We start from the raw sequence: 24,695 nt of genomic DNA, 5'->3' as shown, positions 1-24,695 counted from the left end.
CAAGCCTGCAGCACTGCATGGGGTTGCTGTAACCCAAGTGCAGGACCCGGCACTTAGCCTTGTTGAACTTCATACAGTTGGCCTCAGCCCATCAATCCACCCTGTCCAGATCCCTCTGTAGAGCCTCCCTACCCTCAAGCAGATCAACCCTGCCTCCCAACTTGGTGTCATCTGCAAATTTGCTGAGGGTGCACTCAATCCCCTCATCCAAAGATACTAAACAGAATGGGTCCCAACACTGAGCCCTGAGGAATACAGCTTGTATGTTCTTTTTTCTCAGCAGTCTTACCATGAATGTAAATCAAAGCATACCCTGCTATTCAGAATCCAGCAAATACTCCAAACATAAAACAGGGCATGCTTTAGGGCCAAACTACTACTCCACTTTCCAATTTTTCCACATTAGCACTGAAATGAAGATAACACTAAGAAACTAGATGTAGTAAGATATAAATAGGGAAAAACCCATATTAGAAATAATAAGAAAGAAGCACCAATAGCTACAATCAAACAGGACACAGAGTGATGCTTTGTTAACTCAACACACGTTATATGATTTCATGCTACCTACCGGAGAAAATACCAACCATGTTGGTATTCTAGGATATTTCAGGATAACCAAAACAATATGTCCAACATCACATACCATGAGAAAGTGTCAAAGATCTTCAGATCATAAGAAAGCAATAAAACAGGAGGAAAACAGACACTGAAAGTGGAAGTGACCATTTAGGCTAAAACTGAAGTCACAACACTTTTCAAGCAAATATTTGACAACAGAAAGATAAACGTACAGGGTCCCCTTTCTGCAGCTTCCATATCAGTTAAATTGCTCATGCACATTTAAAAAGTCACCCAATTTTACTTACTCTATGTTCATCAACTGATTTTGCTGCAAGGATCATCCCTTCTAAACACTTAGAGATAATCGGAATAACCTTGCGCTCAGAGTCAGCAAAGCCTTTGTAACATTCGCTAAGTTTGATAGTCCTTCTTTCATCCATTTCTTGAAGTTGCTGCAAGCACAAAGTAAGATAAAATAAAGCTTTTATTTGCAGATTTTTCCCTTGGTCCTGATGTATGCAGTTACTGTGGTCACCACAGTATAGTACAGAACTTCTGTGCTTTCCCAGTATTTTTATTTGCTTAACAAAACAGAATTTAATAATTAAGTTAAAAAAAATCAAGTCCTTTCAGACATAGGCTTAAGATGCCCAGAACACTAATTGCGAAGAGTTGACACTTTCCGATTTTTAAAAATTACGTAAAGGACTGGACTTCTTTTTCATTATTCTTTTTTAAAGCACATGGATAGTGTCTACAGCCACCTATTTAGTTACAAATACTTGTTTCATGCAAAAATGAAAACTACAGTAAAGAAATTTACTTATTTATACATCTCCTAACTCTCGCCTAGTTCCAAGCAATTTCTCTCTGGTGATAAATATCTCTATCTTGCTTTTATTTTTACACTTTCCAATAAAGACCAACGATTAAAAAAATTAGGAAGAATTAGAAATATTAAAGTTATATGCTGTTAAGACATGCTCTCTGATTTGAAATACAAACCATTTCCTTTAGAAGTGTGCAAGAAAACGAAGAAAAGAATACCATTACATAAGATTTGTAATAAAAGTCTACTGGAGCACAACAAAAAGAACAAATTAAAGAGAAACAACTATTCAGATAATAGCCCTGGACCTTTCGCCTAATTGGAAGTGGCAAAAAAAAACCCAAAAGAAAACAAAAAGCAAGAGTATCAATAGGTTATCAAAAACAGGATAAGTTGGATCTTTCCTGTATCTACTCTAACAAAGGCAGATGTCTCAAACAGCATCCAATTTCACCTCTCTGAAACAAAGCAACAACCTAGCCATGCTACTAAATCCCTCTCCCAAGGTTTTCCCACAGAATGTTACCAAATACTTGCAAGGAAATAATAAAAATGTAGTCCCAAGAGACTCTCTTACTGGAGATTCCAAAAAACTTAATTAACATCATACAATGATAGTAGATTTTAACCCTAGAGAAATAAAGGCAATAAACCAAAACTCTGGTCCAAGCTACAAACAAAGATGATCGAACTGTTTCTCCTGGGAGTTGACTGCAATTCCTCCATCAGTATGCTAACATGAGATCTACTGTAGCGCTGCTTAATAGTTGAAATACTAGAAAAAATTTTAATAAGCCAATGCAATTTTCTCCTGTGAATCCTAGATCTTCTAGTAAGTACGTTTCAAAAATATGAACTCCCTTGTGCTTCTGGAAAGCATCAAGCATTCTTAAGTTGGTACAGCTTCAAATAAAGTCACTATTTCCACTTTCTATTTCTCGACTCCATGTCTCAGAATCGGTTTCTACAGTCACAGTATTCTCCCAAATGGCTCAACGTACACGCGAATACACTTCTGAACTCTCCCTCACCTGAGGCCCCCCAACTACTTTACTTTAAAATAGTTTTGCCAAGTCTCTGTTTTTGAAAAAATCTTAAAAAGTATCTTAATAGTTACATGAAGCACCTTGAAAAATCCCCTTTTTAGATGCAAAGTATTGATCTAATTTGACCTTTAACTTTTTTTTTTACCATTTTAGAGAGTTCTGTGGATTGCAGGTAATATTGATGAAGCAATGACCAAATGGGGGCAGGGGGGGAAGGAAGGAATATTTCTGCCTCCAATCAACCCATTTTATACCTGTACATGAGATACATTAAACTATACAGTCACCGTTAGCTATATGTTTTCCTTCATCTGCTAGAGTCAAAGCATTCACACACACACACAAATATCAGAAAAACTAGTGATCAAACCTTATTGGAATGATTGTTTTAAATGTTTGCTCTCACCCAGATGCCTCAAATGTTTATTTTGCCATACCTTTTCAGCAATATTTAAACAGTATAGAAAATATAAAATCTTCATAGAAAATGCAACAGAATATTTTCATTATAAGTCTAAGCATAATTACTGTAAGCAGAAAGTCTCATGATAAAATGCAGGTTGTATCAAGATCACGCTAATTTCTTGATAAAATTATCCACTAAAATCCCCAAAATAAAGTTTTAAATTTTAAAATCTACTTCTCCTTTAGAAGATCAGACATACTTTCTCTGTTAATTATTTTACCTTATAAATCTGAGGAATGACAATGTAGTAGTGTTTGTGCTGTTCCCCATTAAAGTTCTGTAGTTGTGCAGCATACTCGTTTTTGTTTTCATCAGCCATATGTGTGCGCAGGTTTAACTGTTGCTTAGCCTAGTAGGAAAGTGTTACAGTTCAAACATGTCTTGTGCTTTTCAGTGACACACAGGATTATTTTAACTTATTTTACCAACTATGCAAAAACACTAAACACAAGTTATCAAAACTGGCATCCTTATTTATAATTGAAATAAAAAGAATGTGAGACTTCATGTACAGTGACAGACTACAGACCTAATTTGTTATATACAGAGAGAGTAATGATCATTTTAGCTCCCTTAAGCCATGTCGCTTAAATGTATATCCTAAAAAACATAGAAGTGACTGAACATATATAACACAAGATACCAAAATATCAATAAGCCTGCCTGTTTAAGGAAGATAGTCATCATCTCAACAGCATCACCTCGAGACTAATGAAGCATACTCCCTCTCTGTGCTGCCTTATGTTTTACTGTAACTTTGATTTTGCACATAATAAGCAAGCATATTTTATACACAATTTTGTACACTCAAAGAATGTTGTTCCAGTAGTGACAATAAACATGCGAATAAAATACTTTTTATAATAGAGTGAAGAAAGAAATGGCACCACTCTTACCTTCTCAACATCAGCCTTTGTCGCATTAGTGTCATTGTCCAGTCTTTCATAGCTTTGCTGTGCCTTCTCTGCCTCTCTGCATTCTCTCTCAAATTTCTTTTTGCTCTACAAAAGCCACAAACTTACTGCTTCAACAGCCACTATCCTCTTTTGGTTTTGTACAGTAATTTTGAATTCTAAATATCAAAGCTTCCATTTAAGTATCTTAAATTCACTATGTACCTTTAAGTAAAGACATTGTTCTCACAGAAACCAAGTCTCAAAAAATTTCAACTTTTCTATTTAAAACTTATTTCCATGAAGTACCAGCAAGGAAACAACCGTAATTATGCTATAAAATATCAGATAATCAAAATACAAAATAACCTATTACAAAGATCCACAGTTAATTATAAACAGACAAGTCCATTTTCTAGCCTGACTTTAATAACCTAAATAAAAGTTAGAGGGCAGAAAACTTAAACCCGAACTCGCATGAGTTTTCAAGTTTTCCAGTTCCCTTCTTCAGTGATCAATTTTAATTGAATAAATTCAACTAAATTATTTTGAAGGCAGTCTGAAGGATTTATCTACATCACAAGATCTTAGCATATCCATCCATTATCATCAGTATTCATATCAACTGGCATAGCTGTAAGCAGCACAGACAACAGTATTGCACGTACTTGATCTTCAATATATGCAGCTGTTTCAAGACAACTACTGTTGGAAAAACTGTTGCAGCTCAAGAAGTTAGTATCGCTAAAGTCAAACTGGCAACAGAGATTGTGTGAGCCCTGCTCTCCTGCTTCAGTGCAAAGTCAGGCAATTGAGGTTAATGTATCTCTTAAAGGCTGTACGCATTTAAAAGACTGACTTTGCACTCAAGTAAATACAGTGCACACAACACAACTGATTGTTTGAGGTGAACTCTGGGAATTATCTTGGTGTAGGTTGACAGCATCTGAAACTACCACATCTGCTTCTACTCTGATCCTCTGACCACAAATTAAACTCTTTGACATGACACTGAAACAAGACATTGCCTATCTGGGTCCACAACAACAAAATAGAAATTCACCTCTTTGGTATTGTTTCACAATAATCTGGATCAAAGATATAATACAGTTCTGAGACACAAAGCCAGCAGAATATCAGAAGGCATCTTGAGCACACTTTGTTGAATTTTATATTTTCTCGTCTTTAAAACCATGTCTCTCAAGAAAAAGGAGCTTATAATCTGTTCTAGAGACATTCACTTCCTGCATTACTCTGTTAAAAAGTAATTCTACCTCCTGAAAGTATAATAGTCTATAGCAGTATTCTTGAATAGACCTCATGGAACAAGCCCTCAAACTCAGGCCAAATACAATTACTTAAGATTTCATCTTCATATAAATATAATTTGTCATTATTAATTACTCTCTAAACAAAAAGTAGCCTGTGGAGAAGCAAACAAAGACGACTACACCTGGGTTAAAAACATATTCCTTTACGCTGGATAAAAGCCAAGGCTTTACTCAAACACACACACAAAAACTGTTTACAGATTTTTTTTTTAACAGGGAACTCCAAATACATTGAACTGTACTTCGGATGTTACCAAGTCTGATTTGGACATTCAGAAACATAGCTAACATTAAAGTCTAAGCAAGACAGATGACAACAGTTCCATTTACAGACTGTATATTATTAAGTTGGACAGGGAAAAAAAACCCAAAACACAAACTCACATTATCCATCTGTTTCCAGCACATGTCCAGATACTGTTGAGCCTTCCGCCCTTCCTGAAGATGCTAAAACCACCACAAATAAGTTTAATTTACATATCTTTTTAGTACTATTAACATTAATTAGTCCCTGCTCTAGTTGACACTCTATGATGTGCAGTTATCTCCCACAAGTTACCAGTACTCTTTGGAAGACACTACTAATCATATAAGAACAGTACCCCAACTGAAAATAACACTGGCAAAAAAGGTACTAGTAAGCACCGTCTCCCAAAATTTCAGCTCTTAGGTTTACTAACTGTAGTAAACCAGTACATAAAAATACAGATTAACTTTGTGTTTTGTAAATGTATTGCAAAACCTACTTTTTGCCAAGTTCATTAAATTTGGCAAACAAATAAATCAATTTATTAGAAGACATCCATTTTGATATTCTTTTATCAAATCAAAATACAGAAATTACCATTTTTCTCTCTGTTTTTAGATCATGAGAATATCTCATCAATTCTCCGTACACTCTGTGTCCCATTTCTTCTGCAACTACTTCTCGTTGTCCTGCATAGTCATTCAACTCATTAAGGATGTTAAAAAAGGCAATACACGAAGTGAACCTGACAGAAAGCACACACACACAAACATACATATACAAAAAGTGAGACAGATTATTTTTTTAAAGTGGACTTCTTTTAGTACAGTCTGTACTCCTGATTAAATTAAAAACAAAAATCATACATATTTTACAATAAACCTTATCTTAATGATCATTGAATTATAGTAGAAATGCAAGCTGGGAAAGCCTACGTTAAGCCTAGCATGTACTATATGTTGCAATGTCTCTTCAAATACATTTTATAAGAATATGGATTTTTGTGGATGGAAAAGAAAGAAGAAGAATACTACCTGGAAAGCCCTGTAGTATAGTGGTATCTCCTAAGCTGCCAACTGAGAGGCCTGAGCTTGGGAACGGATACATACGTCCCTAGGCTTGGAGGCTGAACTTGCTGCAGAGATGATGAGCTTGGTAGTCTTGAGGGTGGAACATGCCAATCATACCACTCATATGCATCCCGATGGATGATCTACAGAACAAGTTTGCTATCAGCTCTGGAGACAGCTGCCTGTTTGCCTGCCCACCTCTTGGCTGGAAGTAAGGTGCCACTATGGCTGGCACTAAAAAGGGGGGAAGAGGAGGGGCAAAGGGTAGAAAGTGTGTGTGGAAGGGAAGAAAGAAAAAAAAAAAAAAAAAAACACAAACAAAAAAACAGGCACCACATTAAAATATACATCTTTCTCTCTTTTAACTGTGGAATACTGCCATCTCCGTAGGCTTGGCTCTGGGGAATTCAAATGCCACCCTAGCACTAGAAATCCCACTCCCTGTGGTCCAGGATCTTTAAATAGTCGAAAGAGCTAGAGGACACCCTAGTGTGAATTCTCAGGCACTCTGTGCACAATGTGCTCTGGCTGCAGCCTGAAACTTGCCCACTTTCTTGCCTTCATAAGAGTTATCCCTAAAGGAAAAAAAAAAGTACTGTGTTTTTTCTAAATAAATTAAAAAATGGCTATGGACATGGACAGCAAAACAAGCACCTCTCTGATAAATAATCATAAAATTGTTCAGTACACATTGCTCCTCCACAGTTAGACATCCATTTATTTTGCGTCTGGAGTCAAAGTCAGACAGTAGTTTAAGAGCTCTTCTTGCCAAAAACAGGACAGTTTTGTGTACACTCAAGTCTCAGCATACAAATGTATAGCTGCATTTGTATCACCACAAAAACGCACTGAGAAACTCTAAACTAAGCAAAACCACACAGCCTAAGGACATAAAATTGCTTTTCTGTAAAAAAACACCACCAACAACAAAACAAACAAAAAAACCAAACCTACTAGACTGTACATAGCATACTAAACTTCTGCTTTCAAACGTCCAGCTAGCTAAAGATTAATTTGGAACGGAGCAAGTACAACCTGCCATGTTTACTACTTTAAAATACTAATAGAATTAACCTCAGGTTTCATGCTTAAGAATTACAGCAGAACTGTAAGAAGCCAAGCACAATTCTTTTGTTGTCTTAGCCAATTACATGCTTTATCTTAAAAAAAAAAAAAAAAAAGAAAAAAAAATCCATAGAAGGACAGAGTATACTGTAGTCCTTGTTTCTTATACATAGAACTTGAAATACACGTTTTTACCTGGGTTCCTCATCTTTGGGTGAACGTTTAGGACAGTACTTCTTAACCAGATTTCTATTAGGGAAGAACAAAAAAAAGATGCTATTTTAGAGTCTCTTTTGAGAAGAGAAGACATATACATAGAAAACTGCATGAACAAATTATTTCTTTTTAATGACTTCAAGGAACAAATCTATTCCCTCTGTCATCTTATAAGGGTCCTTTAGGTAACACAAGGCAGAAATCTATGGCATACTCCAAGTTTTAAGTCACTGACCTAGAACAATATATTTGTATTTTAAAACCCCTGTTGCACAGTGACTAGACATAAAATAATGAGTTCTTCATTTAGCATCCTTTTCACACACACAAAAGAAGCTAGCAGACAAGAAAAAAGCACATGTATGATCACTGTGTAACATATAGATAGCGCGCACTGTATGCTATACCTATAAGCACAAAACTCCATGCCTGAATTAAGCTTTGAGTGTACATTCAGCTCAAAGGTTTTAACCACAGCATCTCCAAATCTTCAATGAGGATATTTCCAGAACAGAACAGGCAACATCTCTCTTCAGGAAAGATGTTACATTTTGCCCTACGACCAGTGTTGTAAAATACCAGGTTTTTAGAAACCAAGAAAAATCCCTAAAAGACGATCCACGGGACCAGCACTTCACACAGTATCACAGTCCAGTTTCTGAAAACACTGATATGAACTCATTTACTTATCATACAATGCAGAAACAGCACCTTAAGAATCATACAAACCACATCACCTACTCTACACCCTACAGCAGAACACAGGCATACACTACTTATACGAACTGCAGAGAATTTGCAGTTACATATATTGCTACAAATACGCCAAATCCTGTGATGAACATGAAATGAAGCCACACAATTTTACAGATAGGAGGGATAAAGAGGAGAGAGCGTCCAGTGATTTTTTCAAATTCTTATCTTCCTGTATGTCAACCTTTGCTTTAAACTTCTGAGTATACATTTTTTCCAGCACAGCATTCTGTCTTGACCTAAAAAAATATTTTTCTGACAGCAGTGACATCTTTTAAAACTCTTGAAATTCAACAGGATACATGTCAGTCTTGAAAAATAAATATCTGTAATTTCCTCCTCATTTTTAGGAGCTGAATGTTCATACCTTCAACTGGTTGCATTTTTTATTCTAGCAATTTTCAAAATGGTCAGGTTTTTCCATGAAACACAAAACCTGAAACTACAACTCTACTACAGTTCTTTTCCTTTCCCTGTGAGAGTTTATCATTTTACAGCAAATAAATAATCCTTTTTTGTACGAAAGAAAAACAGATAAGACATAGGATTTTTCTCAAATTGCTTACCCTCAACCTTTGTGCTTTTTGAGGTCAAAGCAGTGAAACATCTCAGTTGCTGGATATTTTTAAAAGCAGCAAACAGTATTTAAAGACAGATCTACCACTCAAATTAAACAGAGCAGTATTTAAATATCAATGCCCACCCTCACAAAAATCCTCATCTTTTCCACACATTAGAACCAACTGATTGAAATCTTGCTAGTAATGTTTACACTGTGGACCAGATTGTCTGTTACAGTATCTCTCATTTAAACTACGAAAGTAATATTTTTAAGTGTGAATTAACATCTCAGCAGAAAATAATGCATGTCAATTATTTGCTTTAAAACCCACAAATAGAAGCAACACAATACTGGAATTTTTCCCCCCCCATACATCTCTAAATAATCATACCTTCCATTTAAGAACAAAAAACCCCAAGCAACAAAACAAGTGCACACTATTAAATCATTTTGTTCAAGAGACAGAGTATTTGCCTTAAGCTTGTCAGAGAAGACTTGTCAAAGTGTGTTCTGGAGGTGGACCTGGATTATGCAAAGAATGCTTCTGTTTTTTAACTGGTATGAAACAGACTTCATTCAAACTCCTGCACTGTGTAAAGGGATGATATTTTGTAATGAAACTATTTTACACATCCACTCAAAGAACAAATTAAGTGTAAACCAATGCAAACCTAGCGGAGCTGCTTTAACAGTTCTCTTTTAATTGGCCCCTGGATAAAATTCTTCCATCTGTCTGTCCAGTAGTAATTGAGACAATTGGCCATTGACTTCTTAGACTAATTATTAATATAGCTCAAAACAGGTTTCCTCAAAAGCAGCAAATAAGTGGACTATATAAAAGCAATCTACACCCCCAACATTACAGAAAAAAGGAGAGGAGGAATAAGAGAAAAACTATGAAACAAAATCTTGCATGCATGTTTTGTATCTCATTCACACTGTCCCTGTGTAACTTCGGTTGTTACAAACTAGGAACTGCCTTATCATTAAAACAAGGGTGCTAATCCTGCTCTCATCTAAAATAACCTTGTGCAATTTCTCAAATCGATTTATCTGGAAGTCTATTAGCTCTACGGTACGACAGTACAAGTAGTGAGATTATGTTCAGTCATGAAGTATATACCAAAATATGAGCAGGGAGTTGGTATGGAAATAGCAAGCCCTTTGTCTCTTTCCATACCCTCAGAAACTACAACCAAAAAGAACAACCATGATAAGATAAGTCCTTTTTACATGAATACATACTAAGAAACAGAACAAACACTAACTTTTTAAGAAGTACCTACAAATTTTGTAAGAACTTTCTCACTGAAGTTAAAACAAGAATCTCTTTTTGCTATCACCAGAATCCACTGCCTACTGTAACATCCTACTTTGTAGGGATTAAATGCAGACATTTTGATTGGAAAAATGCATAAACCCAAGGAAAAAAAAGAATAATCATCTTCGCTAAGTAACTTTCCCATGTTTCATTTTCCCTTACATTTCTGCTTTGCTCCTCAGTGCTTATTAACGAATGGGAAACTCCTAAAATTCACCTTATTATATTATTCAGAAGGTGAAATGCATAACAAGCATACAATGCTGTAGCTAAACAACCATGCACAAGCCTTTTCAAGGAAAGATTTTCAGAGGTGTTAAAAATGAGAAAAGAAACCACTTACTAAAAACATACGGTTTAAAGTGGCAGGAGAGAAGGGTTGCAAGTATAGATTATTTACTAACATGCTGATTTCTGTTCTGGTTTCATTTTTTAATGCAACTGTTGACTAATTCTAGGAAGACAAAAATGTCATATAATCCTTTTTCCTAATAAAAGTCAGTTTCATCAGTCAATCTTGTCTACCTTGGGATCACAGGAAAACAGTCTTGAGACACTGTGTGATCAGGATTTAAGGTTCAATAACAGCACCAGGTACAATAGCCCAAGTCAATAAATATGAAACAACAAGCAAATGCAGAATTTAAAGTTCAAAGAAAAAGCTAGTGTTCATGCAAACAATGAAGCATAAATGGTTTTTCCAAGAAGTGAACACTAACACTTAGAAAAAAACAGATAAATTAGATTTAAATCTTTGAAAACACACAGGTTGAAAAGCAGCTAGTGAAGAGTGAAGCATTATTTCAAAAGAGCCAGTTGACACTTTAAGGGGGCATAATGTTCTTTAACATATTTATCTAAATGTGTGTATAATCCTCAGGATCCAAATATGGATCTGTACTAGTTTAGAAGAAAACTGTAGAAGTAATTGCAGACCATCAGATCTGAACCAAATCTACGAGATAAATGGCTCTAGAAAATTCCTTAGAAAAGTGTAGATTGATGACACTTCATTCCTCTGTGGAAGTACAATTTAGACTTCTACCACACTCTTTCTTACAGCCATCTGGAAGGAGATTCCATACAGGACTAACCACATCCAACTGTGCTGCTCCTGTAATTTTATCAGCCTCTCTTCTCAGTATAAATTGGTTGCAGGCCACCACCAGTGAGACAGCCGTCTGAACTGTATACTGATTTTTAAGAGAAGTACCACCTCAGTCACATAGCCAGAAGTTTCAAAAAGCACCCTAGTTAATAAATGAAAATTATTTACAGTCATGTACATAAAAAACATCTACATAAAATTTCACAGACATTTGCATAAAAATTGTGTTTGTCAACTCAAAACAAAGTTTTCTTCAGTCAATTAATATAGATCATAAAGAACAGGAGCAGCAGCATTAATATGGTAGAATTTGTATTAAGGTAGTAGCTCAGGTACTGTGGCATCTGCTTATCCTAAAACTCTACAGACTACGTCATATTACAAATGAACCTCAGAACAAACTTTGAAGTTTGCTTTCATAAGTTACTAAAAAAAACCAAGGCAGCACTAAGTACTTAAAGGCATTTCATATTTATACGTAAAGTAATACTTTAGAGTTCTGATGGCTTCAGTGATTGCATATCAATATTGTGGACTGGGTGAAAACAATGACAATGAACATGTCATCAGAAAAAGTTCTAACTGAAAAGATGAATCTTAAAAAATTGTAACATGGAATTTGAGTTTACAAAGCCAAATATCCTTAGAACCGTTAAGAAGTCGTATGTTTTGGCTTGCAGAAACATCACTAGAAAAAATCCTGCCACATCCATATTTGGATAATAATCAATAATGTCAACTCTCAGCTCCAATCAAAGGAAGAGAGATTTGAGAAATGAACACATATGGTGATAATTTGCATCCCTAACTTCACATTTGAGCTTACATCCATTTTAAATAATGTTTTCCAAGATTGTGCATATAAAAATGTGGTAACTATGTCTCAATTTGACTAGACATATGCATATATTAATATTGTATTTAGAAAAAAAGAACACTTATACACAACAGTATGCAGAAGTAACATGAAAAATACATTTGCTCAGATTAACTAGACATCTCCAGAGATCACAATGTGCAATTTTAAAGGGAAACACTCAAATAGTTCAAGAACAATCATCACCATTTTCTTTAAATTGACAACAGAGAAGCTGACCAAATTCAGAAATCTTATTCTGCATGGTAGTTTCACCTATAACTGCAGGTATAACTTGCATTACTGCCTAACATCACAGGAAGTGGAACTCCTCCATCTTCTCAAGTGTCATGATGCTTCATACAGAACAAGAAGGGAGTGAACTTCCAGAATTATTTTGTGTGTGATGATGTAGAAGTAAACAAAACAGACCTTCACCTCACCCCTTTTAAGCAACAATGCTGACCAAAACCAGCATCTGAGAACTCAAATTACAAAATTCACCCAAGAGCCCAGTAACTTGGCACATATTAAATCTATCTTTTCCAGTTATAAAATAAGAACAAATTAAATGGTCATATAACTAAAATGAAACCTGTTAACCTACAATGTATATTGCAGTATTTTTGTCCTGATTCATATCCCTGTAACTCAGTAACAGCCTATAATAACCCTCACAATCCTTGGGGTATCACTATACATTAGCTGCGACCTAGGCTACACACAACTTGAGACTTTCCTTTAAGTTAGCTCAAAAAAATGAAGTTATAGTTGCTTTTTTTTTCCAGAACAAAATATACTGCAGACAAACACAAGCTCTCTAGACAGCTTTTTTTCCTCTGTAGGCATCTGAGGATTCCTCAATGGTTTCAATTTTTCTTACACTTCTCAGTATCAAGAACTGCCCATCAAAGAAGAATAGCAAGGAATGACTTGTAACCTAAAACCAGCATTTGGACAGGATTCTCACAAGTTATAATTTTTGGAATTACTCAGTGAGCATAAACTGTAACAACTGCATACAGTAAGAATATAGTGAGTTCACTCTAACAGTTCCTCATATGCTGTACATGCATCACTTGTTATCTCCTAGAAGACTTGGAACAGCTGTTGCACCTGGGAAAGTTTAATCACCAAGTTGTGCCAGTATACAAAAAAAAATAAAAATTATCAAAATGCAAGGGTATACACAAAGTGAATATGAATTTCTGCCAGGACACGGACTCTAATTTGTGAAAACTGTTATGAAAAATTCACTCAAGTTTTCATTGTTGGGTTTAAGTCTATGAGAATAAGATCCATCAACAATCTCAACAGGATGTTCATGGACCACACTGAAACCAAGACAGAAAAAAATATCGCCTTACATCACTAGCATTATCTCCCTCATTAAACCTGTTTTTAATTAGTCTCCCATCCAAGTACGAAGAGAGCCATAGGACTACCAAAAAGTGACCACTCACTGTACTGTTCATACATCTACTAAACAAGGGCATAATAAATCTCGGTTATAAGCTTCATTATGAAGAGATTCTCAATACTCTAGTTTTCAGATTGCATTTCATTACAGAAGGAAAAAACGATGATTAACTAGAAATTTCTATTAGAGATATTAATATCTCAGAGGCCATATGCTGCCAGCACTAAAATCCCCCAGAACCATAATCCATCCCCAAGATCTCTCTCAGAACTTCTCAGAAGCAAGCTGCAGGATGGCTAACTTTTTTTTTTTTTTTTTGCTTAGTCTTAATCTCCCCTGGGGCCTTATAACTGTTTTACATGGTTAAAAACAGTGAGTGTCCTCAAGAGCAACAATGGCTGAAATCAAGTTGTTACCACAAGGCAGTTCACTACCAACACTGCTAACAATCAATTCTCCCCCAAGGAATACACAAGCAAGAATATCAAAGAGTAACTTCACAAACTGGTCTACTGGCAGAAAATCAGTCACCATCTCGTGTGGGTGCTGTCCAGACCCTCCTTGGCAGCAGGCAGGAAGTGCATGCATGCACGGTACAACACGTGTGCAGCAAGACCTGTGCTTCTCAAAACTGTCATACTTACTGCACGTGGACAGTCAGTCCAGTCATCTGACAGAAGGGTTACTCGACATAACTTTCGTTTTTGAAAGACACTTTGAGAAAAATCAATAGTTTTACCCAAAAGAGTAAAATGCTGCACAGAGAAGATTTCCTATTGTCAGTCAAATCCTGAAGTAATAATGTGGTACCACATCTTGCTAGCTGTGGAATGAACCTTTAAATATAATTAAGCAAAATGGCATTTGTTCATACTATTTAAGGAAAAGATATGGATAGATCCATGCAAATAAAACACATTTCCATTTTTAAACAGACAACTGAAAACAAATCAAAACTGGGCTGTGAACTGATGGTGTGCATTCTTCAAACTTTTCTTTACCTTCTGAAGTTCTTCTACACAAGCTTTAGAAAAGTGGTATTTATTTCCTTTTAGGAAAAAAATTCCTTCAGAAAAGTAATGGTGTATTATGTTAGATGAATATACAAAACTGGAACAAAAGAAACTGATAAAGAAATCAAAAAGGAAATGAGAAGCCTAGACAGAAAACATCCATACCCTCAGCTGTGAACCTCATTACTGCATTTATGAGGAAGGATTCCTCAACTCTGTATCAGGTGACAGTCTAGTTTGCCAATGACGAGATGAGGGAAGACACCACAGGAGAGAAGCTGCTATCAGTTTCTGACAAGGGCTAGGCAGCAGCTTCAGCTGAATCCCCAGAGGAATGCAAGACAGCCAAGATTACTGTGAAGGCTAAGTTCACAGGAGTGTCTTATTTTAAATTTTGTTCTTCAAGCACTGTGTGCACCTTTTGGTAAAAATCAATCCTACTTTATTCTGAAGAATGTGCTTCTCTGCCATTTCATTGCTGCTACTCTTCTTGTACAATCCTCATATGATCCCTGAGGGGAAATTCCTATTGGACCTAACAGATGTTTTACTTGGCACCAAAAGGAAGTAAACTGGAGAGGTAAGACAAAAGGTGGTTGGGTTACAGTCTCACCCAAAGGGATAAGACCAGCTACGGAAAGGGCACACTTTAAGGACAGGAAGATCTGCTTTCTCAAGTTCTACTCAATGATTTCAACCAGATTTCTCAACACAATTTAGTGTAGCTCTTGCCAATTCAACATGAGAAATTAGTTAGTAGCAGAGGCTTGAAGCTGGTTGAACATACACACACACAAATGCAGATACCGATAATGCACTTTGCAACAAACATGTTGATAGTCAATGCAAAAATATGACTGTGGTTTTGTTTTGAATCTTAAAATTTAAGTCTTAAACCTTTTTAGTTCAAAGATTTGAATGGTGGGTGGGAAGAGAGGCAGGGAAGAAGGCAAAAACAAGCAAGAACATAAGCACACACCCAAAGATAACTTTGTTTTGAACTGGTAAAGAAAAACTTGTCTGTCATGAAAAGAACTAGTGATCTAATTCACCCTGTGAATGAAAAATGGTCATTCTTCATGACATTACATACTTTCCCATCATCTGATACAGTGATTTTAAGTAACTGTTAAGATTCTTTTAAAAAGAAAAAATCCTTACCTCAGTTGTTTTGCATAGTTTTGCTCAATTTCTATCCTTTCTTTTACAAATTTTGCATATTTCTCCAAGAAATCAATGCCCCACTGTGTATGCTTGTCCAAGTTATCAAACTGATCCTTTAAAAACAGAAGGAAATAAAAATACCCAGAATTAGTTAAGAATCACAGCAGCACCAGAAACAACATACAATTTATTTATGAGTTGTGCTGGGAGGGAATGCTTGCTACGAGGACAAAAGTTATTCAAGTTATAAATCGGTCGTGTGTGTATACATATATACCAGAGCCATATACCAGAACAGTAAGCTGCACTCGCAGGCACAGATCTAACCTCTTCCAGTAAAAACAGCTCTAAATACTTGGCATTTTAAGTTGTATGCAGTCTTGGATCACTTTCACAATGCAAATGTGTCTTTTTTCCCCCCTAGAAATCCTTGAATTCAAAAGTGGATCTTTTCCACCTTGATAATGAAGACATATCCAAAGATCAGTATTAGGTAAATAAGGGACTGTCCCACAGAAGAGATGTGTTTGGCAGTTTTAAACCACAAGAAATTGTAATTTCATTGGATACAAAAAAATTACTTCCACTCTTACAATTACCCACTCAAAGAAAAATAATATAAATTATAACTGCATGACTAAGTTGGGTGTTGTCTGCGTATGAGAAACATTTATTAAGCAAATCTATATACACAGTTCATGATTAGCTCTAGCAAGATTCCAAAGAAAGCAAACCTGTCCTTAGCCATTAAGAAAGTTATAGCAAAGGCACAAAACAAAGAGAAACAGTCCAAAATAAACCACACTTCCAAAAGAACTTGGGGGATTTTTAATATGTTAAATAATCTCCAAAAGCAATCTTTCACTGTATCCTGTACTCATCAACAGGTAGAGGATACACTAATCGGAACAAGTTGAAAATTAAAAAAAAAAAAAAAAAAAAAAAAAAAGTGGAAACATGGGGGTTTGGAATTAGGCAGGAATGAATAAAGGTACAAAGTATTTTTAGTCTAGCACATATTTGTATTTTATGCTAAAAATCTGCCACAGCGGAAAAATGAAGGATTTTCAGCTTATGACAACATTTACAGTAAATTTTTCTTAGCAGTTACTTAGTAATCCAAAAAGACATGCAACTGCAACATCAAAGTTTGTGTCCTGTATATACTGAATCCAAATAAATGTCACAGTAGATTTCAAAAATAAAAAGTAGAAAAAGAAAAAAAGCTAAAGAAATCATTTAAAGGCAAAGTTTATTTAACTTATACAAAAAACTGAGGGGTGTTTTATCAAAAGCTGTGTCTTGCAGATTCAGTAACTTGCCTGAACCTAATGAATTACGTCGTAGCAATTTAAGTTCAATTTCAACATGCAGTCGGATGATCTGAAGTTAAATCAAAAAACACCACAAAATGCTACAGGGCTTAAGACTCGAGGAAAACGTATTCACTAGAAGAGATACCAAGACAACACAACTATATACAATCAACAAGAATAACAAAGAAGAACATAACAGGATTAAGGTTGCTCCCAAATCTTGCCTTTAGACTCTTTAGTATCCTACACCATGGACTAACAACCATAGCCATTAGTGCCTTGAACACTTCAATCCAATGGCATGCAAGTACTGCCAACCAAAAGCACTCATCCTGTTCCACTACCAGCCATGTGCTGCTGCCTCTTCATCACTCGCTCTACCAAAACCACAACCACTTTCCCTCATCTGTTTCACCAGAGAACCATAGAAACAGCCAAGAGATAGGAGAGGAACTAAAGACAAGATTTTAATATATTTAGAAAGCCATGGCCTGTTTCTCATATTGTTCTGATGCCTCACACCAACTGGACATTTCCACACTAAATATCCTTTGTCAAATAAAGTGACATTCCTGCTCTTGTTTTTAGACAAGCTGCATATCCATTGTTTGTGTGTGGGAAGAAGGAGACTGTTACCATGCTGTAGTATCAAACTACTGCTGCATATATGCATAAAAATACGTCGCAAATCTCAAAAAGCCTTTTTTATATTCCATTCATTTTTGTAATTACTCTGACAGCATTAACAGGGCATCCAGAAGAAGTTTCCAAAAGGTGCTTCTGGCATGGAGCCAACATCCAATACCATTAAGAACAACTAGCTTCCTTCAGCGCACAGCAGAACAAAGCCTTTGCTGTCCTACTTAGGCTCTTTAGTCCACAAAGCTCTCATTTGCTGCTAAGGTTTCATTAACATTACGGAACACCGCATTACTTATGTTTCCAAACATGTTACCAGAGAGGATAGCTTTCCAAATATTTTGTTCAAACAAATAAAGGACTCTATTGGTCAAAATTAATTCTCTGCTACTAATATGAAACTAGAATAGAAAAGAGTACATTTGACATGCTATTCTCCCCTCACACTTTACTAGAAGTATTTCATCACAGACCAAGTGCCAAAAACTCTTTCCTCCTTTCCTCAATTCCTCCTCTTCATCTGATTCTAGAAACAGCATGCTCTGTGCAAAGACAGCTTTGTAGGATTATTCCACAGCCCCTCAAGGGAAGAAAAAATTTGTTCCCTCCCTGTATGAGGAACATGCAGAGAACATAACAGAACAACCTGAATGGAGTAAATCCTGTGTAAGAAAAAAATTAAAACCCATTAGTAACTTCACTGCTCTGCAGACCTTTATGTTAATCCAGCTCCTCCGCCATTATTGACATCTATGAAACTACTCATGGATGCATTAATGATCTCCTAGATAAATAACAGAAATCCTAATTTAGTGGGCCATTAGCCCACATTTACTGGAATTAACAAAAAAGTAGTAGTACGTGCCCACTCTTTTGAAGAGTGAGACGGTTTCACAACATCAGTTTGTTCACTGCCGTTTTTTGGTCAGCAATTATATTATGCATTACCTTAGAATGAAGCACACAGTATGAAGGATATAAAAAAACAAACAAAACTTTCAAGAAGTACCCAAGCATTTTTTTGAAAACCGGCTTACGAATGACCAAAGTTGGATGCCCCAAAATATAACGTACAGATGATTTGTAAATTTGTATTCAAAACAAAAACACTATAATAAACTCTCACATAAACATTGATTCCTTGGATTAAATTACTGACAATGCCTCTTAAGTTCTCTGTAAGTCATGTATGTACTGTAGAACAGAACTCTCGATTAACAGATAAAGAAAATATATTAAGCAAACTCAGCTTCACAATTTTTTAAATTCTCTATAAACAATAAAAGAGTGAATAAAAGTCCACAGTCACAAAAATCACGTTACACTGCTCAATAATGACACTGAGATAAATGGGCAAAAGATAAAGGCAACATCAATGAATAAGCAGAAAGGAATGGCCTTTTCAGAAAGGCTTCTAGAGATGAGTCACAAATTTACTCGTGGTCCTTTCAACTCCTCTCCATAAGCATCCATGTTTGAGCTGTGGGCCTTCATTAAGCAATCCTTTTCATCCAGGAACACAAGCAGAAAGTCTTCCACACTACTACAAAGGAAATCATATTAATGCAGTGAGATACAAGCCAAGCAGTATCTGGAAGGGGGGTGGGGGGAAGCACAAACGTCAGGCAATACTGCACAGAGAAGAAAATGGACCAAATAGTTGCAATAAAATTTAAGCCTGGAATTTAAAAATAAATATATCAGTGTATTAATTTGGCTGGCTCCTTTATAAGAAATGTGAAAACTGCATCAACTAAAGATCAGCAAAAGGCAATTAAAAGAAAAGAGCACACCCTACAAATATCTGGCTATCTACTACCTTGATAGCAAAGTATGTTCTCAGCAATATTCCAAGGCAAATACATATTACTGTTTGTCTAGTAACTCCCCACACCCCTTAGCAGCTGAACATGCAATTTTTGTAAAAAACTTTATTAAAACTGCAGCTGACTATTATTAAACTGATTCACGTCAGCTAAGGGATGGTGGCCCCAAGTAGAAACTGCCCACTCAAAAGCTGGAATGTAGTCCAAATTCTCTACATGGTAAACAAACAAATCTGACACTTCACAAAAAGTTTATAATAGGTCAACATAGACTATTCCAAAAGAAATGTTACCTCCCTAAATTCTAATTCCAGATTATTTACTGGAACCACAGATCAATATTACAAATACTTCAGGTATGCAGTTCTAAAACTTAGATTTTTGCACAAATCAGGAAGCTTTACAATAGCAGCTGAAGCATAAAAGCAAGGAGTCACGCTGAATCAAATCTGTGCCAAAGAAAAAAAGCCTTTCCTGGGTTAAACTCAAGATTTGCTCTTCACCTCTTACAGACATCTGTTTTTTCCCCCAAAACAAGCCTCAAGAACCAATAAAAAAGAAAAACATGGAGGATCTCTTCAGAGGGATGAGCATGGAGGGAATGCTACAGCACAAATACCAAACCTTTAGTCTTCCTAAAGATATCAGTAGCTAATCCAGACACTGTTTTACATGGGAGTTTCAAATAAAAGGCATTAAACCAGATTGAGATTTGTAAAGGGTTAATGTTCCCAGCTTTCAGCAACTTTGGAAAGCATTTCTACTTGCATGAAAAGCTGGACTGTGGTATCAAATTCTGTTAAAAAAAATTTCTGTTTTATGAAATGATTCCTTTACAATAAACTCTAGTTTACTGCATCAGCATAAAAATGCTGATTAGTCTCCATTTCACTGACCTCCATCTTGAAGATCTCCAGACAACACGGTTGAAAGCCTTAAGAATCATATTAAACACAGAACTACATCAACTTACAAGTTTAAGCAACCTCTCTCAACTAATTACTATAATTAATCTGCAATATCTTTAGAATATATTATTTAATAGAATTTTATTTAAAAACATGACACTTGGCATTAATTATGCTACCATCATTTTACTCTCTTTTGACTCAACCATACATCATTATTTCCATACTTTTATCTGACCACAATTTTAGTCCGCAGTTACTCAAGTGATCTTATTTGCAGTTTTGAAGCACTGGCACAAGATTAGTTTTTTCCCCAATTCTTTGTTCTCCAGGCTGCATAGCTTCGCCAGTCTAAAATTCCGATTGAGTGAGTGGGAGATTAAAAGCTCAATCCCATATTTTGCTCTCTAAATTCCTAACACTTATGCAGTCTGGTATAAGGAAATATATACTATGCCCTAATGAGATTCCATGAAAAAAGTGTTCAGAGCACAGAAAAGCAAGAATCAGGTCTTGTTCAGGGAAAAAAACCCAAAACATTTGGCATCAAAAAAGCCCCAGTGCAACTGTGGACAGAAATGGTGTATTTTATCATCATTTTAGGAAAAGTAATAAATTACTTAACCACACACCTGCAAGTCCACAGTAATCCAACTGAGAAAACGTGGCTGATTATGTAACTTAACATCGATCATAGCAGTGGTTTACTCAATTAAAGCCCATGAGGGTTTCTCAAATGAACCTGAATTATGGATAAATTTAAATGATAGGTTAAATTCTGCATAATGTCCGTCCTTCCTGCATCAGCAGTACTGCAGAAGACAAAAAAAGGCAACTCTACTCAAGTATTTTAGGTTACAAAACATTATAAAGTGACTACGTCACATATTCAGATTTTATCAAACTCTTCTCCTGAAATATCTGAAGTGTATCCATGAAACTTTATGCAGCTTGCTTTTTTCTTTTTCTTTTTTTTTTTTTTTAAATAAAGATCAAGGCCTTGAATTAAGTTCAAATGATTCAACATTTTACATGAATGAGATGACTCCAGGTAAATTCATTTATTTAAAAAAAAAAAACAACCAAAACCAACTTGCAGTGTTTGTACAAAGAACTACTTCATGTGCTACATTAAAAATTACGGGAACCATAATCAAACAAATATATTAATGAGAAGTTACCAGTATAATATACCTTTCCCTATCTGTCTTCAGGACAAATTAGATTATAAAATTGTATTTTAATTAGAGTACGTTACACTAATCTACTTCTGACAATACATTTCAGTTTTTCTGATCTTTGAAACCTCTTCAGTGCCTAACTGTTTTTGTCTTCTACTTTTTGCCTCTATCTTTATGCATTCCTGCTTCCTTTTCTATCCTAGGATAATAGCTCTTCTATTTTACTGTCTGCACTGATTAGTACTTCCCTCTCCTCCTGCCTGCTTGTTTTTATAATTATCAATTTGGTCTTCTGGTCTTTTTTTCTTGCAACTGCAATGTACTTCTTCCTAACATGCAGACAAGAACTGTTTCCAGCTGAACAGTAGTTTGGGTTTGTGTTTTGTTTTTTTTAAAACATCCTGTTTTACATCCAAAAACTAACAAAGAGCTGTTTCTATATCAAGAACAAAACAGAAAGTGTCTTGCTTTTCTGCTTTCTATGAGTTCTGCATGTAGCTTCCAGACTAACCTGTAAATTGTACCTCATTCCTCTCTCAATCAATCTATATATCAAAGTAAGAGTGGAACAAACGTGGCTGTGAGCAAACTTAAAGACTAAGCATTTTATAGACTAGAAGATTAAATATCAATGAGAAGGTTCAGAGCAGCAACATCAAAAGCCATAGCTACACTGGAAATAAAGCAGAGGCACTCAGATATCAAGATAAAAAAAAAGTTACAGGTGCATATACATAAACTAAACAGTACTTCACATTTTAATTTCATATTAAAACAGAAGTTCAGTGTAGACTGCACAGGCAGGACAGTATGAAGACAATCTACTAGTCTTTTGGAGACATGAAAAGGAAAAATAATTCCTAAAAAGAACTTCTGAAAACAATTTGTTGTTGGAGCTATTTTGCTTGCAAAAATTAAGACACCAGTGTTAACCGTAAACTGTATGCTGCCCCTTGAAAATATTTAAGTGAGAAACTGCTAGAAATGCAGACTTGAAGTGCTTAATATGCAAAGGGAAAACAATGGGAATTAAAAAATTACTTTTAGCTGAATGAAAGACTACTTCGCTCCAAGGAATAAAGAAATAATATATTCATGGCATGAATACAGTATGAAAAATCCATTTGTCTGTTAAACTTTTGTATCTATTCCTAAAAAGCCAACCACTGCCAACTTTGATTTTAAAAAGTCAATGTGTACGATTAGAGAAATGTTTGCATGATAAAGTGAGTGAACAACTTTAAAAGTAGTACTGAACCACTGGAGATCTAGCCATGCTGTAAGATAATGTATACAGCAAGTTGGGTTTCTACAGTGAAGCTAAAAATGGAGAGCCATAATTGAGGAAGAGAAAGACAAAGTCTATGCTCTTCTCTTTAAAGATCTCCTTAGACCAGCAGCAAAGGAACTACTTTGGAAACCTTTGATGGAAAGTCAGGTCTGGCAGGAAGGGGTGTCTTGTTTGGCAGCTAACAACTTCAGAGGTGTGACAGACACATTTATTTTCCAGGAAAGGGCAAGAATCAACCACAGACAGAACAGTAGTTGAACCATTTGTGACTGCTTTTGGAATTAACAGCCAGAACCACAACAGAATCAAGTTCTGCATCTGGAGATCAGGAGATCAGCTGAAAGACATTAGAGACTGGCATTAGAAATTACAGGTGTGCACTCCAGTTCACCCATGCCACTGAATCTATCAGCTGGACTAACCATTAGATTTTAACAATGTTAAGTTTTCTACCAGCAGAGCAAATTAATAGAAACAGCTCATAGCTGGGACACTGAACACCAATGTTAAGACAAGAAAGGAACACACTGCCACAGAGGACATCTCAACAACCACTATTTTGTCCAGCTTATGAAACACCTCCAGAACTCTTCAGTTAATTGATGGGCACGTTCATATGAACTAAAACAGTGTATTTACCTCACTGTATCAGGATGCAAACTTAAGTAAAGAAAAATCCAATTCTTCACAAGTTTACCTATGGGTCTGCTTTCAGTTTCTCTTGGGGGACTCCAGTTCTGTATTCCCCTGGCAGGCTCACCGCCTGCCTCACTCCGCAGGGAGGGCAGTTTCCTAAACGGACTGTCTCCTCCTCATGAAGTTCTACCACCACAGTGTGTAGTAACCAGAACATGGTTACAGGCATCCTTCCTCTCTGCTGCCCATCACAGCCTCTACGCATTGTGCTTGTCAATGAAGAGGATTGTTTGTTGTGGATATGTATCAGCTTTAATTTAACACCTTGACCTACAAGTTAATAAGGAGGTAAGATACTCTGTCCCAAGCAAACAGAATGGACTTCCTTACCAACACCACTTGAAAAAATATAAACACACACACATATGAAGCAGGTATCACTAACCATACACCCCTGCTTGTAAAATACAAGCATACATAAAATATATACCAGGAAATCCTACTTTGAAAACTGGATCAGAATCCACTCACTTAGCTTTCAAATAGCCCCTTAATCTCATTAAACTTTTAATTGGGAGGAAATCTGTTTAAAAAAAACCAACCACCAAACGGTCTTTACAGAGATCTTTAAAATATTTGAGTCTTACTTGCATTTGAACCAAAGCTTAATTCTGAAACAGTGATTCTCCACGTAGTTCCACTTTAAGCTTAATTCCCACTTTAACAAACCTCAGACCATTTTCAAGCAGCTCTGTCCAAGACAATAGTAGATCACAAATCATATAAATATTTTCAAGCATTATTGGATTAAAATAGTTGCAACTAACACAGGGACAGTACTACACTTGCCTTGTAAATACAAAGGACATAATTATGTCCATTCCCCTAAACACCAAGAAATCTTACTTTCACCGTAGCCAAGCCAGAAAGCAGGCACTTCCTGCATCTTCTAGGAGTGGTTGAATGCTGATAAT

General features: G+C 35.9%; 1 protein-coding gene across 3 annotated transcripts in view; it reads right to left on the bottom strand.

Annotated features, from left to right (window-relative positions):
• Positions 1-24,695, bottom strand: part of FNBP1L (formin binding protein 1 like) — a 61,428-nt gene that overhangs the window by 14,757 nt on the left and 21,976 nt on the right. For all 3 annotated transcript variants that reach the window (XM_049808984.1, XM_049808985.1, XM_049808986.1), the window contains exons 2-8: positions 15,922-16,037; positions 7,707-7,760; positions 5,974-6,121; positions 5,514-5,576; positions 3,802-3,906; positions 3,126-3,254; positions 870-1,016 (exon numbers count right to left, since the gene is read on the bottom strand). In XM_049808984.1, the coding sequence (XP_049664941.1) occupies positions 870-1,016; positions 3,126-3,254; positions 3,802-3,906; positions 5,514-5,576; positions 5,974-6,121; positions 7,707-7,760; positions 15,922-16,037 (762 nt within the window). The remainder of the gene's footprint in view (positions 1-869; positions 1,017-3,125; positions 3,255-3,801; positions 3,907-5,513; positions 5,577-5,973; positions 6,122-7,706; positions 7,761-15,921; positions 16,038-24,695) is intronic.

This window comes from Accipiter gentilis, chromosome 8 (genome assembly GCF_929443795.1).
Source record: "Accipiter gentilis chromosome 8, bAccGen1.1, whole genome shotgun sequence".
Taxonomy (NCBI): domain Eukaryota; kingdom Metazoa; phylum Chordata; class Aves; order Accipitriformes; family Accipitridae; genus Astur; species Astur gentilis.
Note: the sequence above shows the minus strand (reverse complement) of the source record. Positions and strands in the feature narration are given on the sequence as shown.